This window comes from Ornithodoros turicata, chromosome 6 (assembly GCF_037126465.1).
Source record: "Ornithodoros turicata isolate Travis chromosome 6, ASM3712646v1, whole genome shotgun sequence".
In the NCBI taxonomy this organism is placed as follows: Eukaryota; Metazoa; Arthropoda; class Arachnida; order Ixodida; family Argasidae; genus Ornithodoros; species Ornithodoros turicata.
In genome coordinates, this window is record NC_088206.1 from 17,573,054 (window position 1) to 17,589,955 (window position 16,902).

At 46.0% G+C, this 16,902-nt stretch overlaps 1 protein-coding gene across 3 annotated transcripts in view; it reads right to left on the bottom strand.

Moving 5' to 3' along the window:
* LOC135399297 (transient receptor potential cation channel subfamily A member 1-like) overlaps window positions 1–16,902 on the bottom strand; it is a 187,879-nt gene that overhangs the window by 27,404 nt on the left and 143,573 nt on the right. For all 3 annotated transcript variants that reach the window (XM_064631143.1, XM_064631144.1, XM_064631145.1), the window contains 4 exons: window positions 14,285–14,396; window positions 13,183–13,280; window positions 11,417–11,653; window positions 9,201–9,401 (listed from right to left, as the gene is read on the bottom strand). In XM_064631143.1, coding sequence (XP_064487213.1) covers window positions 9,201–9,401; window positions 11,417–11,653; window positions 13,183–13,280; window positions 14,285–14,396 — 648 coding nt within the window. The remainder of the gene's footprint in view (window positions 1–9,200; window positions 9,402–11,416; window positions 11,654–13,182; window positions 13,281–14,284; window positions 14,397–16,902) is intronic.

Consider the following 16,902-nt stretch of genomic DNA (forward strand, 5'->3'; position numbering starts at 1 on the left):
TCACGAGAAGGACTTCTCAAAGGTGTGCGGGACAGATCTCTCGCGCTCGCTCTGTAGGTCGCCTGCGCTCATCGTTCTTTCGCAGGAACCCATTTTATTCGTTGGGGAACACTCTGCACGAAAAAAAAAAAAAAAAAGTGAGTCACTTTAGTGCTCCTTTAAGACTCCATTTAATGCAAAATTATTTTACACTACGAGTGAAATTTGTGTTTTTGAAGAACTTGCTATCTCATGGTGCATAATGTGTCAGTTGTGCTCGTAAGTTGCACGTGCTGTTGCAAGCAGGTATCCCCGCAGAGCTTTTTTTGTGATCAGCTGACTTAGAGACACCTGGGAACGCATGAAGTGTAAAACGTCAGGAGGACCCGTTTCAGAGCCTTCAGCCATTTAGCCATTTAGACGTTGCAATCGCCGAACTGTGGTCTGGTGCTTTGTCATGTTGAAACAGTACCTTCGTCTTCGTTAATATTCCTGTCTTATTCTTGCCAACAGTTGCGTGCAGACGTCCCAACAATTCCTGTTCGCACGCAAGAAGGTGTCACGCCGAAAGTCGTGTTGATTCATATAGGGAGTACCACAGGGAAAAGCATGCTATGTGCGTCATTTACTGCAGAATGTAATTTAACGGAACTACTGATGGATTCTTCGGGGGTGTAACGTGATAAGCGCTCGTTTGATAGGCTGTCGAGGTCACGTGGTCTGTGCTGCCGCGTATGCTCGAGCCGTGCAATGTAGCACCACCAGTTGCTTGCATTCGAAAATGATAGCTTCAGTTCCAAGCAGGGGTTGGAAGTCAAACGCTTTCCCGCAAAGCCAACAAAGGAGGGTCATGACAGCATTGTAGGTTTCAGCGTTTTGAGCTTCACAGTTTACTCAATGGTGCCTCGGCAACTTGGGAAGACGAAAGCGATAGGAGAGTGCGGACGAAGATGTTGCGACACCGGCCATGAGAAGAGCAACCGCACGGGAGTTATAAAGGTACGTGAAGGGGGGGGGGGGGGGGGGCTGCGTGTGGCAACGGAGTCGTAACAAGGGGCCGGCGTGCCACGAAACCGGCTGCAAACCGCGCATGTAATGAGGTACGGCACTGCACCCCATGCGGAGAAACCAGAGAAACACCCCATGCCATTGTCATCATAAAATGACGATGAACGGCCGAGGCTAACACCAGAATACTCTCTTCCGCCAAACTATTCCAATGAAGATACGGCAGTCCGAGTAATAACAAGTTGTTAACGTTGAATGACGATGAGAGATATTTACAACGATGATAAAGAATTAAGTGTGGTAAATAGCCGAACAGGTCGTCGCAGGACGTTCTGCAGCAACCGATAACAGCCGACAGACATGTACCACGTTGCGCTCCGCCGCTAAGTACTGCGCACTAACGCATATTTGACGATGACAATGATGCTGACACGACCCCTTCTAATAAAATGAAATGGCCACGTTTCATGATCATTCCTGAGCAGTGTCGTTACCACCAACATCGTCTCCTCCTACGGTCGCGCATCGCTCGCCTGACGGTTTCGGACTTATCTCTAGCTACGCTGCTCGGCCCCACACAATACAGTCAGGTGACAAAGGCACTTGCCCAGTTTCTGCGGTCCTGTGGCCTTCTGGGTGAAGTGTGACCAGTTTCATGTTTATTTTCCTCTTTTTTCCTGAGCAGTGTTGTGCATTTGAAATACCGAATTTGATTTAAATCTACATGAGAGGCATGCGAACTTAGTTTGTATTGAACCACGTTTTTGAAGAGTGATTTGGAGTGGAATTGAATCATTTTGCTGCAGATGGAATTGGGCTTCAATTGAATCACATTTTACACGTGGACTTCAACTGTACGCCCTTGATCCGTATTATAACTAAGCCACATGCTGTCATATTGAAAGTGCAAGGCTCGCCCCTAGTTTGCTCGACCCCAATCACCAGATATGGGATGTACAGCTGTGTATTACGAACACAGCTGCGACCTAATCATTTACAAGTGTCTAAGTTACTGTAATTAATTACTTTCAGAGTAATTAATTACTGCGCCCAAAATACTTTCAAAACGGAGCAACAGTAGCTGTAATTTAATTAAAGCTTGCTTGTAACTTGTATCTCCAGTTGTTTGACGGAGTTCGTTCTAAATTTCTGCTTGCAATGTTGCGTGCTTCGAAAGGCGGATGATTTTCTACCGCGTTCTAGCTTTCTATTTTTCTCATATAAGCTACTGGTTCGTGCCGGTTTTACCACTCATTTGTAACGTACTGTATATACAAAGTTGTAAATGTTCATGCGGACATCGACCCGAGCTAGTTAACGATGTATAGTTTTACCTTCTGTTTTCACAAATTTAATTTCTGATGGTCTGTATGCACTGTTATAATATCATGTGTCCTGTGAGACTGAAGTAGTATTTTCCCAGCAGTGTTAGATTGCTTTCTTTTCTGAGTTTTTTTCTTAAGTGTGTCGGTTTCTAGACACAAGTTTCGTTGTTCAACATTTCAGTCGTCCAGTCCGCTATCTAAGCATTGAACTAGGTAATTAGAGTAGATTAACACGTAAAATGTGTCAGCCTATTTGTGTGTATTTGTGTGGCGACATGCTACACGTACCGCAGGGTATAGACTGCGGATAATTTCGACCACTCTATGTCGGCTATGATCGTCCATACCATGCTGAATACGCCGGTTCTCGTCCGGTCTAAGTATTGAACTTCCGGCATGTGTAGTCACCACACGCACATAGCACGAAGTAATTCCATAGTAAGTCAAATACATTGGACGACTAACGGCAACTGACTCATGTTTCAGCAATGACTTACTTACTACAGCAATTACTTTGAAGTCATAACTGTCATTGTTGCTTAACTTTGAACTAACGTCGCTGAACGGGCGGCGATGCTCAGAGTGGGTTAATATAAGGGTATACAGGCTGTTTCAACAAACGTGATAAATATTCAACTAAAAACTCCACTTGTCCGAGAATTATAAGGCCAGCAGAATTTATGTTCAACGCGCTTTTGTCACGATTTATGACCACTTCATAATGTCCTTTTATTATGACCACTTCGATCAATTTCTGTCGCAACAAATTGTCATGTTTTTTGAATTGAACTCCAAAATTCGCTAAGTGAACGTGGTGTTTTTGTTTGTTTGTTTGTTTTCGATAGAAACAGAAAGTGTGCACGTCGGATTTACCTCATTCCATTACGAAATACATTCCCTACAACAATGGTCCATCGCTTCCAGACGCGCAACTTATCGGCTGCCGTCAGTTATGCGTCAAGTTAATGCAAACATTTGCGAAAATGAAGAAACAAATAAACATTGCGGCTGTGTCGTTGGCACGCCCGCAATTAAGTTTTGACGTGAATACGTCTTTTGTCCCCGTCTTGCGTGGTAGGTGATGAATGAATGACGGTCAGTTTTCAGCCGAATTCAGCCGAAACGTTTTTGGTAAACGTCACATCGATACAAGTACTAATACTGAGCGTGGTAGATAATTGTGTGACACAGTCTAGATTGAAGTTTTGCTGCATAAACTGGAGCAGGGCCTTGGTTTGGGTAATATCAACGTGAAAGTCTCCGCGCAATAGAATCGGGGTTTCGATATCAGGCTGAAGTTTTGGTACACTGGTTGCCTGTATGGTAAGAGGTGAGTATCGGCTGTGATATGCCTGGATGAACCTGCACGGTGTCATTTGAGAGTCCACAGTAACTTCGATGAGGCACACATCATCAACTATATCGCCGATTAATCGGATAAGATTGTCGATGGTGACTGGTGATGGTGAGAACTGAACTCGGGAATTGGTCAAGTAAATGTCACTTTTTTACCCCACCAATGTGAAGAGCGTGCCGAATTTACTCAAATTCATGATAATTGACAGTGATATTCAGGAGTTATCCCATCGCAAAAAATAGCCGAACATCATTCTCTTGGGAGCATCCCGAGCACGAAGACTTTTTGAGCGCAATCGCTGTCAGTTCGACGGAAGGAGCCCAGCCCACAGAGTGATAGTAGAAAAAGTGACAGTTCCTGAAATTGGGAAAGGGAAGGCAAGATCCCAGCGGTAGCCTGATGCCATAAGCCATGCCTGTGTTATCTCTTTCTACTATTCCGGTGTTGGCCGAGTTTCCAACCTCCTTTCGTCGGACTGACAACGATTGCGCTGAAAAATTCGTCGCGCGCTAGGCTCCGGGTGCTCCGTAAAGCATGATGTTCGGCTATTTTTTCCTATGTGATAGCTCCTCAATATTCCTGTCAATTACACTGAATTTGGGTAAATTCGGCACGCACTTCACATTGGTGGGGTAAAAAAGTGACCTTTACTTGGCAAATTTTAGAGTTCATTCCGCAAAAAATTACATAATTAAACTTACGTTACACGACATTCACATCATGAGCTTGCTAAAGCCTAGCAAGAACAAATGCCGTTGACCGCGTGATTCTAGATGGAGTAGTTTTTTAATTGCAATTCAATGACACGTTTTCTGGGACACCCTGTATACGGCAATGAAGCAGGTTCGACCACTTTCATTGTATGTAGTTTAAGGCGACAGATCATTCAATTCTGCAAGCGAGTTGTAAACGATGATTCAATCTTGAGCAACACACTGCAACGGATTGGCGATCACTGTTCTAGCGTACTCGCCGTCATCGTTATTCGCCCATACATACGTACGGCTGACGGCACATTTTAATTACACCACTCCACAGTCCGAAATCTCCTCTCTATTAAACGAGTCTCATCATCGGTGAGCGCATCTCCATTGCCAATCTTAGTGAGTATATATTGGAGAACGTTGTGTCGTCTAGTCTCACCGTATGAACCAATGGGAAGTAGTCTACCGATTACCATACTGGGGACCCAGTGATCATGGTGAGTGGAAATTGTCGGAAATCACCACAGAAGATAATGTGGAAGCCACCCAGTGAAGGACCGTATACTTCAGAGATTTGTCGCGAGCGATGATTGACTTTACGTGACACCTCTGAGCCAATCATGCTGACTTCGTCCATCACGATACATTTTACACCCGTAAAGACGGTTCTGTAACTTTGTATAGCAACTCGGTCGGCGGTACACCGGTCTGCCTGGATTGGATCAATTGGAACGCAGAGTGAACCGTTCGGCCGCCGAGATTTAGTGCCGCTTTCCCCGTTGAAGCACATGCAACAAACGCGTTACGAATGGAATTGTGCCGATGAGTGGTGTACCTGTTGTATGTCTCGATGAGTGCTTTCAGCACATAAGTCTTTCCACCGCCAGCCGTACCAGTGAAAATCTAATGGGCTCCGACGTGGTATCGTGCAGCCGATGGATTGCCTCCAGTACGAGCTCACGCTGTTCTCGATTGGTCGACGGAAACATTACACAGTAATCTTGCTTCGACATAACGTTGGGTCGTTCTCGCACCACCGATATACCAGTGTTAGCTTCGATCACGTCGAAGTCATCCACATTCTCGAAACCAGCATTGCCCAGTAATCCTTGTGCGAACTCGGCTGTCAGTCGGAATCTCAACTCTCTCATCGTCAACGTTATCCTCGACACAAAGCGCCTCCAATTCGGCTAGTACAGCAGCGATATCGATGTTTGACTCGTATATAGCTTTCGTCCCGAAAGTATATCTGACACGACAACAACAATAAAAATTTGAGGGCGAATAATGTAATTAATACGATAACAATGCGTTAGCATTAGACGTTCGTCTTGCTTCTAATTGTTTCTTCCTTGCTCTTATGTTTCTTTTCTGCTCCTTATATTTTTATATACTTTGACTAGTTCGAGATCCATTGGAAAACGTTGCAGTTTCAACTGCCAAACACAACATGAGACACAAACTCAGCTGCTCGCGAAACACTCGGAGAACGCAATAGACACGTCTGAACACGTCCAGAGACGAGGTGCAACTGACGCACGGCTCCAGGCTGGCTCCAGCTCAGGCTGACGAGTTCCGCGCTTCCACGTGTCGGAGAAGAGCGAATCAGCTTGCGGAGCGCAGCCTGATTCGCTCTTCTCCGTCACGTGCCGCGCTGTACACGGACATCTCACTTACCCCGCTACGACGCCGGCTTTTCTTGAGAATGGGGCTTCTAATGCTAACGCATTAATAAATGGATGAATAGTGATCATGACGTGGTATGCTTCGCCGTGCTGTCCGCAGGACCCCAACCCAGTACAAAGAGGTTAATATGAGAGGTAAAAATCCTTCTCATGTGTGTCTTTCGTTTAAAATGCCCCAATTTGAACCTGATTTATGTCGTCAAAAACACATCACTGCTCTTGAGGAACTAAGGACTTTCGAAAGACAGTCATCGTGACATTCTGTCTGCCTCAGTTCTAAACATCGCATCCCGACTCTTACCAGGGCCTTTGATAGAATAACGACATTGGGAAAAGACGACAGGCAGAGTTTCTCGAAACCACAACAAATACGTGGGCATTTCAACTGACGGTAACAATGACGCTGACACCATCGACGGGGCAGGAACGTCAAATGGAGGGTACTGGTGTACGGCCAACGAGAATATACTTTGGCCATCAAACGGTTTTGAACAGCGCTTCACGCGGAATTCTTTTGGCCACGTTTGCAACGTTTGTGACCATTTATGGTTTCATGACGACGTGACCAAGGAGAGGACTGCGTTGTTTGCTGTTCTGTCGACATTGTTCGCTTCACGTAGCGAATGCAGGCGCATTCTGCATACGGAATGTTTGGCATGCACAAAGACCTGCATTGTTCCCGGGGTCAACAGGTCTCTATACGCCTATCTGCATCGTACCTCTCCGCATATTTTACCTTCACATATTCTGCCCCCTATGATTTCCCATAAGAAGAGTGCGTGAGTACCCTTCTTTGTCCCAGTGATTGCACGCTTATCAGTTATCGATGAATCTCCATACTGTGAGTTTGGTGAGTCAGTAGTAATGAAATTGGGGGGGCGACTTCATGGGCCCTGCCTTGTTCGCTGCGCGCTCGGCAAGTCGGCGTGAGGTTGTGCCATCTATGTGTCATCGGTCCCAACACTAAATGTCAAGTTGTCACTACTCATTTCAGGAACATGCACCTTTCTGTGACAAACTTTTGTGGGACAACGGGTCATATATGTCCTAAAAGCAATAAAACCCCAGTGCAGGGACACGGACAGACGAAACACAGACGAAGCACTGACTAACAAACACCTTTAATGGCAGAGACACCGCTTAAGTACACCAACTGCACACAACCGACCCCTAGTGGTAGCCAAGGCCATCATGCTGTAATCACAACAGTTATCGCGCAAACAGGAGCACCAAGTAAACGCCCCCCGAGAACCAGAATTCGAGTTAGTTATCAATGAACTGCTGAATTTTATTCGGCACCAACACGGAAGGCACGCTAATGCAACTATCTCCAGCCTGTTTTATCAGTAAAGTTTCCTTATAAAGAAGAACACCTAACTTATGACTTTTAAACAACACTTTCGTTTTTTTTGAACAGCGGCTCGCACCCGGAACAGGTTATTAAGTGTTCGCCCCCCCCCCCCCCGAGCTTACCTCTCGCAATGACGTTCCCTCAACAAGTACGGGGGAAAAGGGAAAAAATCCCTTTGTAAGAAAACAACAAAAACGAAACGACGTAAGCGCCGTGTCATTTAGCCGTCGTCGGATGAAGGCGAGGAACCAGCTAGATCTTTGGATGGTGCGGCAGCATCTTATGGGCAACTACCCCACCGCCTCCTGTCAACCGCCTTGTGACTACTCGCGAGCCACAGTGATCGGATAAGCTTAGACAAGGTGCTCGAGCTTGCGAAGCGTTCGGGCTCTATTTTGGTGACGGCGTACTGGGTATCATCGTGCATGAAATAAACAGATATGGGCATCACCCTCGGATGGTTGGAGGCCGGAGAGGTGCAGGTGGTGCTCTACAAAAAAATAAAGAAATGAGTGCATCGCTTATCGGGGAGTTTTGAGAAGTTCCGCTTTGTGCTAACATGCTCCAGTCCGTTCCATACTGAAAAGTAGTCCACGCGCTAGAGGACCTGGTTTTGTTTGTAAACACGTTCCGAGATGAAATTTTTAATCAAAATGTATCTGTCCAGTGTAGGATTGTGTGTACTATGCGGGCAGTGGGATAGTAGTGTCGCACTTTTTCCTTGCTATCCGCTGAACACATCGTGATCAAACTTCACACATTAGCTTTGAAGGCCTTCGAGATCATCGATACGAACTTGGAATATGTTTTTGTTTGACATACTCCTCTCACCTCACAAGGCACTAAAAAGGAAAATGTCCCCAAAAGATCTCCGCACACAATTTTCAACAAATCATGGCGATATTATTCTGAATGATGGCAGTTCAGGAAATCGTAATGGAGCGAAATTCCGTCTGCATAGTGTATTTTATGATAGACGACCTGCAGCCCTACGTCACTGATTACGTAACGCCGCCGCGCAAAGCATGCTGGTGGTCACTATCAGCTTTATCAACCTATCAGCGACGCGGTTTTCCCGCTTCTTGCCCACCACAGCAAAACATAACCTCGAACCAGTCTTCTCGTGACGTCACATGTTTCTAGACAGAGGACCGTGTATGGGCCAGTTTCACGACGTTTGGGGGCACTCCGAACCGTATTTTGCAGCGTCATTTGTGGTCGTGTAGCAGGAGGTCTTTTCGTACGCAGGCATGTATCACCTATATTGCGGCTCTGAAAAATCGTAGCGCAAGGATTTCCACAAAAGAGATTACGTTCCCGGTACGGCGGTAAGGCAGGGAAAACGCTGGACACGACCATCTAGTAAGGGCGCTCTCCACTAGAGGAGGGCACTTGGCGCTTCGGTCGCCTGACGAAACCTTAGTGCAACAGGCCCATAGATCACATTAAACTGGGTGAAAAGGAGCATGTATAACAACTACGCGCTGTGTGATACATGGCGTATCCGCCCAAGCAGCACAATGTACTAAAGTCGAGTGCAATAGGGGTGGACGGGTAGGTGGAAGGGCTTGAACAGGCTCGTCCAACTAAAGCACATTGATAAGACATATACCGTCCACCCCTATTGCACTCGACTTTCAGTACACTGTGCTGCTTGGGCGGATTCTGCTGACTAAGATTAACGTGTTGGTGTAGAACTGTACACGGTGCCAGAAAACATACTAGTACCAGGAACACGGTACGTAATGAAATTCAGAGTATGTTTTATGAGTGAAAAGCTCGAGTACTTACCTCGTTGATCTCGCTGTAAAAATCTTCGAGGCACCCTCCACTAAGAACAATATGTTGAAGTAAATTGCGACGCAAGTTGTCCTTCTCGCCTAAATCGGCTCCCAATCTGAGCAGCGTTGTGACCGTCTTCCATGCCCCTCTTGCGGCGGCCAGCAGAATGACGGAGCGTCCTTCCTTATCCGTGGCGTTCATGTTAGCTCCCTACACGGATAAGTTATCTGTGTAGATAATAACCTGATAACCGAAGCACCGTGAAACTGGCAAGTGGCATCTGTTAAGAAACTGACAATAGCCGCGTTTAGGTGAACTCGGCAAAAGCGAGTCGACTTGGTTTATCACAGCAAACCCCTCTCCCATCATGCCGTGTCAACCAATCTTCTATGGAGGATTGATGTGAGGAGGTGCGATAAGTCAACGAGACCAGTTTCTGCCGGGTTCATGTAACTGCGGCTAATTAAGCCCCATAACACTGGCAAATAGCATAGCGCCTCGAGGAGACATACCAGTATAGGAACTGGACTATTTATTTGTTTTATAGTTTTTTGTGTGTCTGAATGAAGAGGATTTACTCTGCTCTTCAAAGAAAAGAACGGCACCTCAACACATAACCAGTTAAAAGTCAACCATTGCACAGAATGACATAGGTTCACTTCTCACTGTCAAGAGAGTCGGGCGTACGCCTTTTTGTGACTGCCATCATGAATTAGAAGCGTCCCAAAAAGGCGTACGCCTACAATTTTCAATAAACTCAGAGAGAGCGCTGTCATTAGATATGATGGTTAGTTAGGAGGTGCTACGCCGTGAAGTTCTGGATTTAGAGAGTACGTAGACTTGTTGTGTTGATAGCATGTCCTGGGGTAAAGATCAACAAATCAAGCGGCAAATTTCTTGAGTCATCGTCACTAAATTTATTTGTTGTTTAACACCAGGACAGAACTGCTATAGTGGTGTTCAACTTAAGAAGGAAGAGAAATCTAATCCGTCAACTACATACGTCGTTGGAGATATGGACACGGAATAGTGCGTCAGGAGAAATACTGCAGCGCCACCATGCGCCACCAGTAGGAGAGCGCACTTTCTGACTCAGCGTACTAGTGGCATGCGGCCAGTCTTAACAGTCAATACGGGGGTGGGGGTGGGGGGGCAAGGGCACACAGCGAAGTAAGTACTCTGGCGGGGGAGCGGATATGTTTATTAAGAACAAAAAGAAAGGAAAGGAAAGCCAGATGGATGTCGGCTTGTTATTCAAAAAAAAAATGAAAGGGGGAAGACAAAAAAGGCGAAGGAAAGAAGAAAGCAAAAGAAAACGAAAAGAAGGAAAGAAAAGGAAAAGAGAAACGAAGAACACAAAACTAAAGCTGAAGAATCACACACTCTGGCGGTAGATGTATGCAGAGCTGTTATAGAAATAAGAGGAAGGAAGAAAAGAAAAAGTAAAACAAAAGATAAGAGAGAAAAAACTGAGAGAACGTAAACAGTGAACATGTGCACAACTGAAGGCATTACGCCTTTGAAAACTGAGTGCAAAAGGAACAAAATGCATTGAATCCTCGGTGTTTGATCCGAAATGCGCGCAATAATGAATATGGTCAATGAAATGGAGCAGCGGGAGTTGAACCCGCTCCCAACGGATATGCGTTCCGAACATCCTACCGTTACACCTCACTGGCAGCTGCTGGTACCCTTTGGACTGCTTCGTTTCATTGATCTGATTGCTTTGGGCGAAATTCAGGCTATGTGTTGTGTCATCCTCTGTGGTTCTTCGGCTCATCTTCTACTGTGATAATGAGTATGGTGGGCGGATACATATTTTACAAATTGCAAGATGCATTTTTGGGGTTGGCGCCTCTTCGCTCTTTTGACCCGGGCGCGCCGAGCCCCAAAGGTTGGTGTCAGTCTCTTAGCGGGACTTCCCGGGGGAGGACCCCCCCCCCCTAGTTCATGTTCCCGGAGTCAGCGCCTATGAGACTGAGTATAACGGATTACATTATCTGGCGCAGGAGGGAGCGCGACATCTCTGTGTCCAGCCATCCTACTTGCGGCGCAGTAATATTTTAACAACTGAAGGACTACATTTCTTTTCCTTCTTAAGTTGAACACGACTATAGTGCGTCCGTGTGAGAAATAAAGAAGAGGTTAAGAACTTTAAACCGTGACAGTATCAAGCGAACGCTCTTCACCAAGTGCCTCTTACAATAATGAGATGATAAGCTCACTTCTGTAACGAGATACTCGACGAGTTCGATGTGATCGAACATGGCCGCGCAGTGGATCGGCGTCATCTGCTGAGCGTCACTGCATGTCAAGCAGTTAATCTTCTGATCCGGTTGCGAACTGAACATCAGTTTGACGATGTCCATGGCTCCTTGGGCACATGCCAGATGAACAGGCGTGGACAGGTCGTGCTGCTGCGTGCTGATCAGAGCTCCACTTTCCAGACACAGTTTCACAGCCTGTGTGCGGGAGTTGAACACGAAATCGTCAGGAATTACGCTAGAGATGTCTGGGCGTTTCAAAAGTGATAGAACACGGATGACGCTTTGTGTTTGGCAAGTGAGATAAAATTAAGAACAATTAAAAATGACCGTATTCTCAATATCGTAAATTAGTAAATAAATAATCCGCGAAAACAGATGCCGAGATAAGCAGAGATGAGATAAGATAAGATAGCAGCCGAGATAAGGTATACTATAGTACAGAAAGACCGCCCATCTACACAACGTCACCTTCAGCGTCACAACAGAAACCGCGGGCCAAGCCAACGCCAAACCATGCATACCAAGTCTCCCTGTCCCGCGGTCAATTACACAGGACAAACACAAGGTGATGGATAATTGATAGACTCGGAGAAGATGCAAGCAATGTTCATGAAGCTATATCTCGTCATCTGAGTGCTCATGTAATCAAGTCCAGGTGTTTCGCCCCTGTTTATAGAAACCAGCATCCCTGGAAGGTTCAAAAGGAAGATTGATAGGGAAATCCACGTCTGTTTGCTCCGACCTCCGAACATGGCCAGAGCGGAGAAGAAGAGTACAGTGCGTACCGTAGGGTACCTATACAGTACAATGCGCTATTGCACCGGTTCCTTTCACAATGAGTGTAACCTAAAATTAGCGAAATTTGAAGAAAAAAAAAAGAAAAGAAGGAAGAAAACCACTTGATAACGCGACAGCCCCGGGCAACATCCTTTGCTTTACTTTTGCACAGGAAACACAAATCTACTACACCTTCTAATAAATGTCGTCGATCATGCTTTTCCGCAGCACCTCTTGTGACATGGTACTGAAACCCCCTGCATAGTACACATAGTATTACAGCGTTCAAAGGTTTGGTACCAACGATGATGCATATTTCACTATGTATAACGCGCAGAACATACAGCGAAAAACGCGGCCATCCACCGTGCACTATTGCATGCATCACGGTACGAAGCGCTACCCTGCCCTTCCGCTGTAATTGCTCTTCCATGTACCTAACCTTTCAGTGCATTGTGCTCCATGGAATGAAACTCTTTCAGAGGCACAATTATATTAGTATTATAGCGCACATGGTACAGAAGCTCCGAAATAGGACCACAAAGACTGCGCATGCGCGAAGCAAGGTGATACGCATGGGCGTGGTGCCTGTGATCCTGAAGGCTCCACGGAACATTTTCGCTGCTCTCGGCAGATGGCGTTTTACGCATCTCCCTCTATCCAGTCATGACGCATGCCCAGGAGACACCACACCTTGACTGGGGCATCTACGTACACCTGGATTTCTTTTGGGCGCGCAACAAGAGTAGTTCTCCGAAGAGCCGCTAGGCAGCGACGTAATTAGCAAAGAGTGAGACAAGGGTGCATTATCAGTTTGCCCCACACCGTGTGCGTAGAAAGGCCCAGCAAATTATAGGAGCGACCGAGGAAAGGAATAAATTGTGTGGCATCAGTGTATGCAGTGCACTTAGTGAAAGAGATAAGAACAGTATACTCTGCATATTTACCTTGATATCGCCAGCATGCACAGCTGAGTGGAGAGGTACGTTGCCGTCGGCGTCGTACAGCTTCATCATCTCTTCCCTCGAGTAGCCAATGGACTCCCCTAATAGAACGGCACGGATAAGTGACGATCTATGTCATTCCACGGAAACTGCGCCTCATTGCATTAGGAGATCCCGTTCCCACTCCCGCATTCATAATTGGCTAGGTCATTTAAAGACACGGCAGGAAGGAATCTGCGAGTGTACCTCTTGGTAGAAAGAGTGCATGTGGAGATGGGTACCACTTTCTATGAGCAACGTCCGCTTGAGAACTGATACCTTCCCAGTAAATATGATGTAACACTTATCGTCATCTCATTAGCCCCCCCCCCCCCAAAAAAAAAAGAAAAGAAAATGAAACGAAAAACGCTTACCATTCTTCGCAATACCACGAAAGGACAACACCATGAATTTCGCATTTCAGCCTTGAAACTTCTAAGTTTTGTTGCGTTACCGTATATTACCTTTCAGCTGGAGAAATTAACGAGACACCTGAGGCGATCGGAAAATTTAATCATATGCTTTGCGCAACGCAATGAACAGCTACAGACTCATTCTCAGAACCTCGAGCTTAAATGTTTTAATTGGTAAGGGATCTCTATGAGATCATAGAAATCCCTCGTAGGGTTCCTTCTAGGCAGATGATGCTTTTACTTATAGCATTACCAAGTTAAGTAATTTGCACATTCCTTTTCCCGATAACGAGGTCGTGTAAAAAAGTGCTCACTCAGCTATAAGGTTACTTGATCGCGATATATCTCGAAGGACACATTCCACAACTGCAAAATGTAAAAGCAGACAAAATGACTAATTAATTGGCATTTGATGACCGCAGAATATGGGCACCAGCCGTTTCTAATTATGCTAGCTGGCTCATTGCTGGTATTGCGATTACAATCATAATATTTGGTTAGAAATCGCATCAAAAAATACACACACAAAACGGAAAAGAAAGCAAAACAGAGAGGAAGAAATCTCAACCCAAATTAAGGCGTAGTCTGGGAAGTATGTTCCGCACCGCATTTCTCTTTTACTGAAATACAGTACGCAGTAATGTGTTACATACCCCAATCGAGGAGGGCTTTCATTGCATTCGCAGAGGCATTCTTGGCAGCTTCGTGGATCGGGTAGTATCCGTTGTCGCACGTCAGCTTCGGAGAAGCGCCGAACTGACTTAACTATGGAAGAAGCAGAACACGACGCTCGTTAGGAAAAATCGGTGACAATAACTGTGCTTACATGGACGGATATGTCGACTGAAGTACCCAATTGACTGGCGACGGTTTACAGACAGGTGGCGACAGACAGTCATGTAGACTGTCGACCAAGGTTGCAAAAAATCGATTAATTAAATCGATCGTTTATTTAAATCAGCCTCACGTACTTGACCGTCTCCCTCATAAGAATGAAGTAGATGACAATCCATGCATAAATATACGCAGGTGGCATGATGAAAGATCTGACAGGGAAATACAGTGGAACGAGGGCAGCGCAAAGACAGCGGGCCGGAGAAAGACAAGAATGACGCTCGTCCGTTCTTATTTGCCGTTCCTTGGTAGCTCAATTGCGTTACCGCATGTATTGTGACCCAATATCCATCGGTTTGGTAGCAGAATACTCGGTAACGCCGTTCAAGCCACAGCTTCGGGATCCTTGTGGATTGGTGAGGTCGCTCGTGTCGTGCCCTATACGCTTCTCCCCTCTTTGGTTGATTGATTGATTATTTAAAAGAAAACCAGGGAGAAATCTCCCCTCTTTGTTTTGCGCCTGTTTGCGACGTTCCTTCCTTCATCTTTGTCGGCATCTTGGTGAAGTGTGGCATTGCACATGCGTGTTTGTGCTACAATGTCTGGCAGGAAAACGGACACAGAAGAAACCAGCATTTCTCGTGCAATGCATTAATGAGCGGCAGTGATTTTGGTTAGCGCGTGTTCTTACGTGCCCGAACCAATTCTAGTCACGCGTATTTGCACATTGCAAGTCCAAGGTGTATACACCGTGTGTTTGTCTGGCCTGGCTGGAGTAAGCTGTACCGTAGCAGCAATAAATCTCAGGACGAGTGTTCTTGAATTGATTGGTTGTTGTAATAAACTGCACGTGGCACTGCGCCGTGCCTCCATCTCCATTGTAATTTTTCAACAGGTATCATTTTCAAGCAGAACATAAAAAAAAAGCGGAAGTGACTAAAATGATAAAAATAGAGGTGATTTTAATCGCGATTACAATCGCTGATCTAAATCAGAGTGATTTAACTCGCGCAACCCTGCTTATTGATTGATTGATTGATTATTTAAAGAAAACCAGGGAGAAATTGAACTTGTCTCCTAACTAGTTCTGCTACTCCCAAAACAAAACAAAACAAAACAAACAAAAGTACATTCCCCATCCCCAACAATGAGTGTGTTAGTACACTAGGTGCAAGTGAATAAATATCACTAGAACATGCAGAGAAACAGATACACACTAATGCAAAGATACACACTACAAATACACACTGATACGAGGCACTCACACAAAATCCTAAAATACGAGTTCCATGCCACAGCTCACAAGGAAGTTCTCAAGTGCCGCAAAGGTAGTGTCTCGCTTTCTTGGGTCCCACAGTCCGAGCACTTTCACCACGTCGAAACGCCTGTTGTCCAGGCGGTCGAGAGTATACCTCAACCTAACCCTTTGTGGAGCATACTTGGTACAATGCAGGAGAATGTGCTCAGTGTCCTCCACTGTCGCACACACTGAACAGTCTGCAGAGTCAGCCCGCCCAATCTTGTGGAGGAACTGTTGACCATACGGGACGTTCAACCGAAAACGATGCAGCAGAGTCTCAATGGGCCTCCGTGTACCGGATGGGAACCGGTATTTCCTTTTCGGATCGATCTTGAAGAGGAGAGGTGATCGGCGATCAGCTTCCTGCCACTGTTCCTCCATACCTGCTCTTGAAATGGACTGAAGTAGCCACTTCACGTCTGCCTCGGAAAATGGCACAACATAGTTTGTTGACGAAAGATGTGCTACGTCCGCTAAGTTGTCTGCAGCCTCATTACCCGGTATGCCAATGTGCACAGGAATCTACTGGATGAGGACGTCATGACCGGTGATGTGCGATCTTGCATGTTCTTTCAGTATGTCGTGAACAACTGGAATGATATGTCCGCCAGTCAAGAACGACTGTATAGCTTCAAGTCCAGCCTTGGAGTCACAGTAGATAACCCACTGAGCCTATATAATCTGCTGCCATTTTAATCGCAACTAACTCAGCCATGGTCGACGACGTGCGATGCGATAGCCTCGCGATCCCTTCCCTGCTATGCTCTGGCACGACAAATGCAGATGCAGATCCTGAGGTCGTCGTCGAGCCGTCAATAAAAATCGCCGTCCTGTTCTTGTGATTGTCCATTGCGGCAAGGCAGCACTGTCTGATTGCCAAGGTTGGGTGATGTGCTTTTTTTCTGCAAACCTTGTACGGACGTGCAAACTACCGGGGGTATAAATGTCCATGGAGGATGCAGCGCCGTTTCCTGTCTTTGCGCCTTAGGCATTGTTCGGTGGTGTTGAGCGATGCCATTCGAAAAATTCGATTTTCGGTGGACTAATTGCTGTGCAAGCGGGTGTTTGCAGTGTGACGTGCTTAGCCGCGCATAATGACGCACTGATTCCTGTGTCCGCAGCACAGCGAGTGAAAGT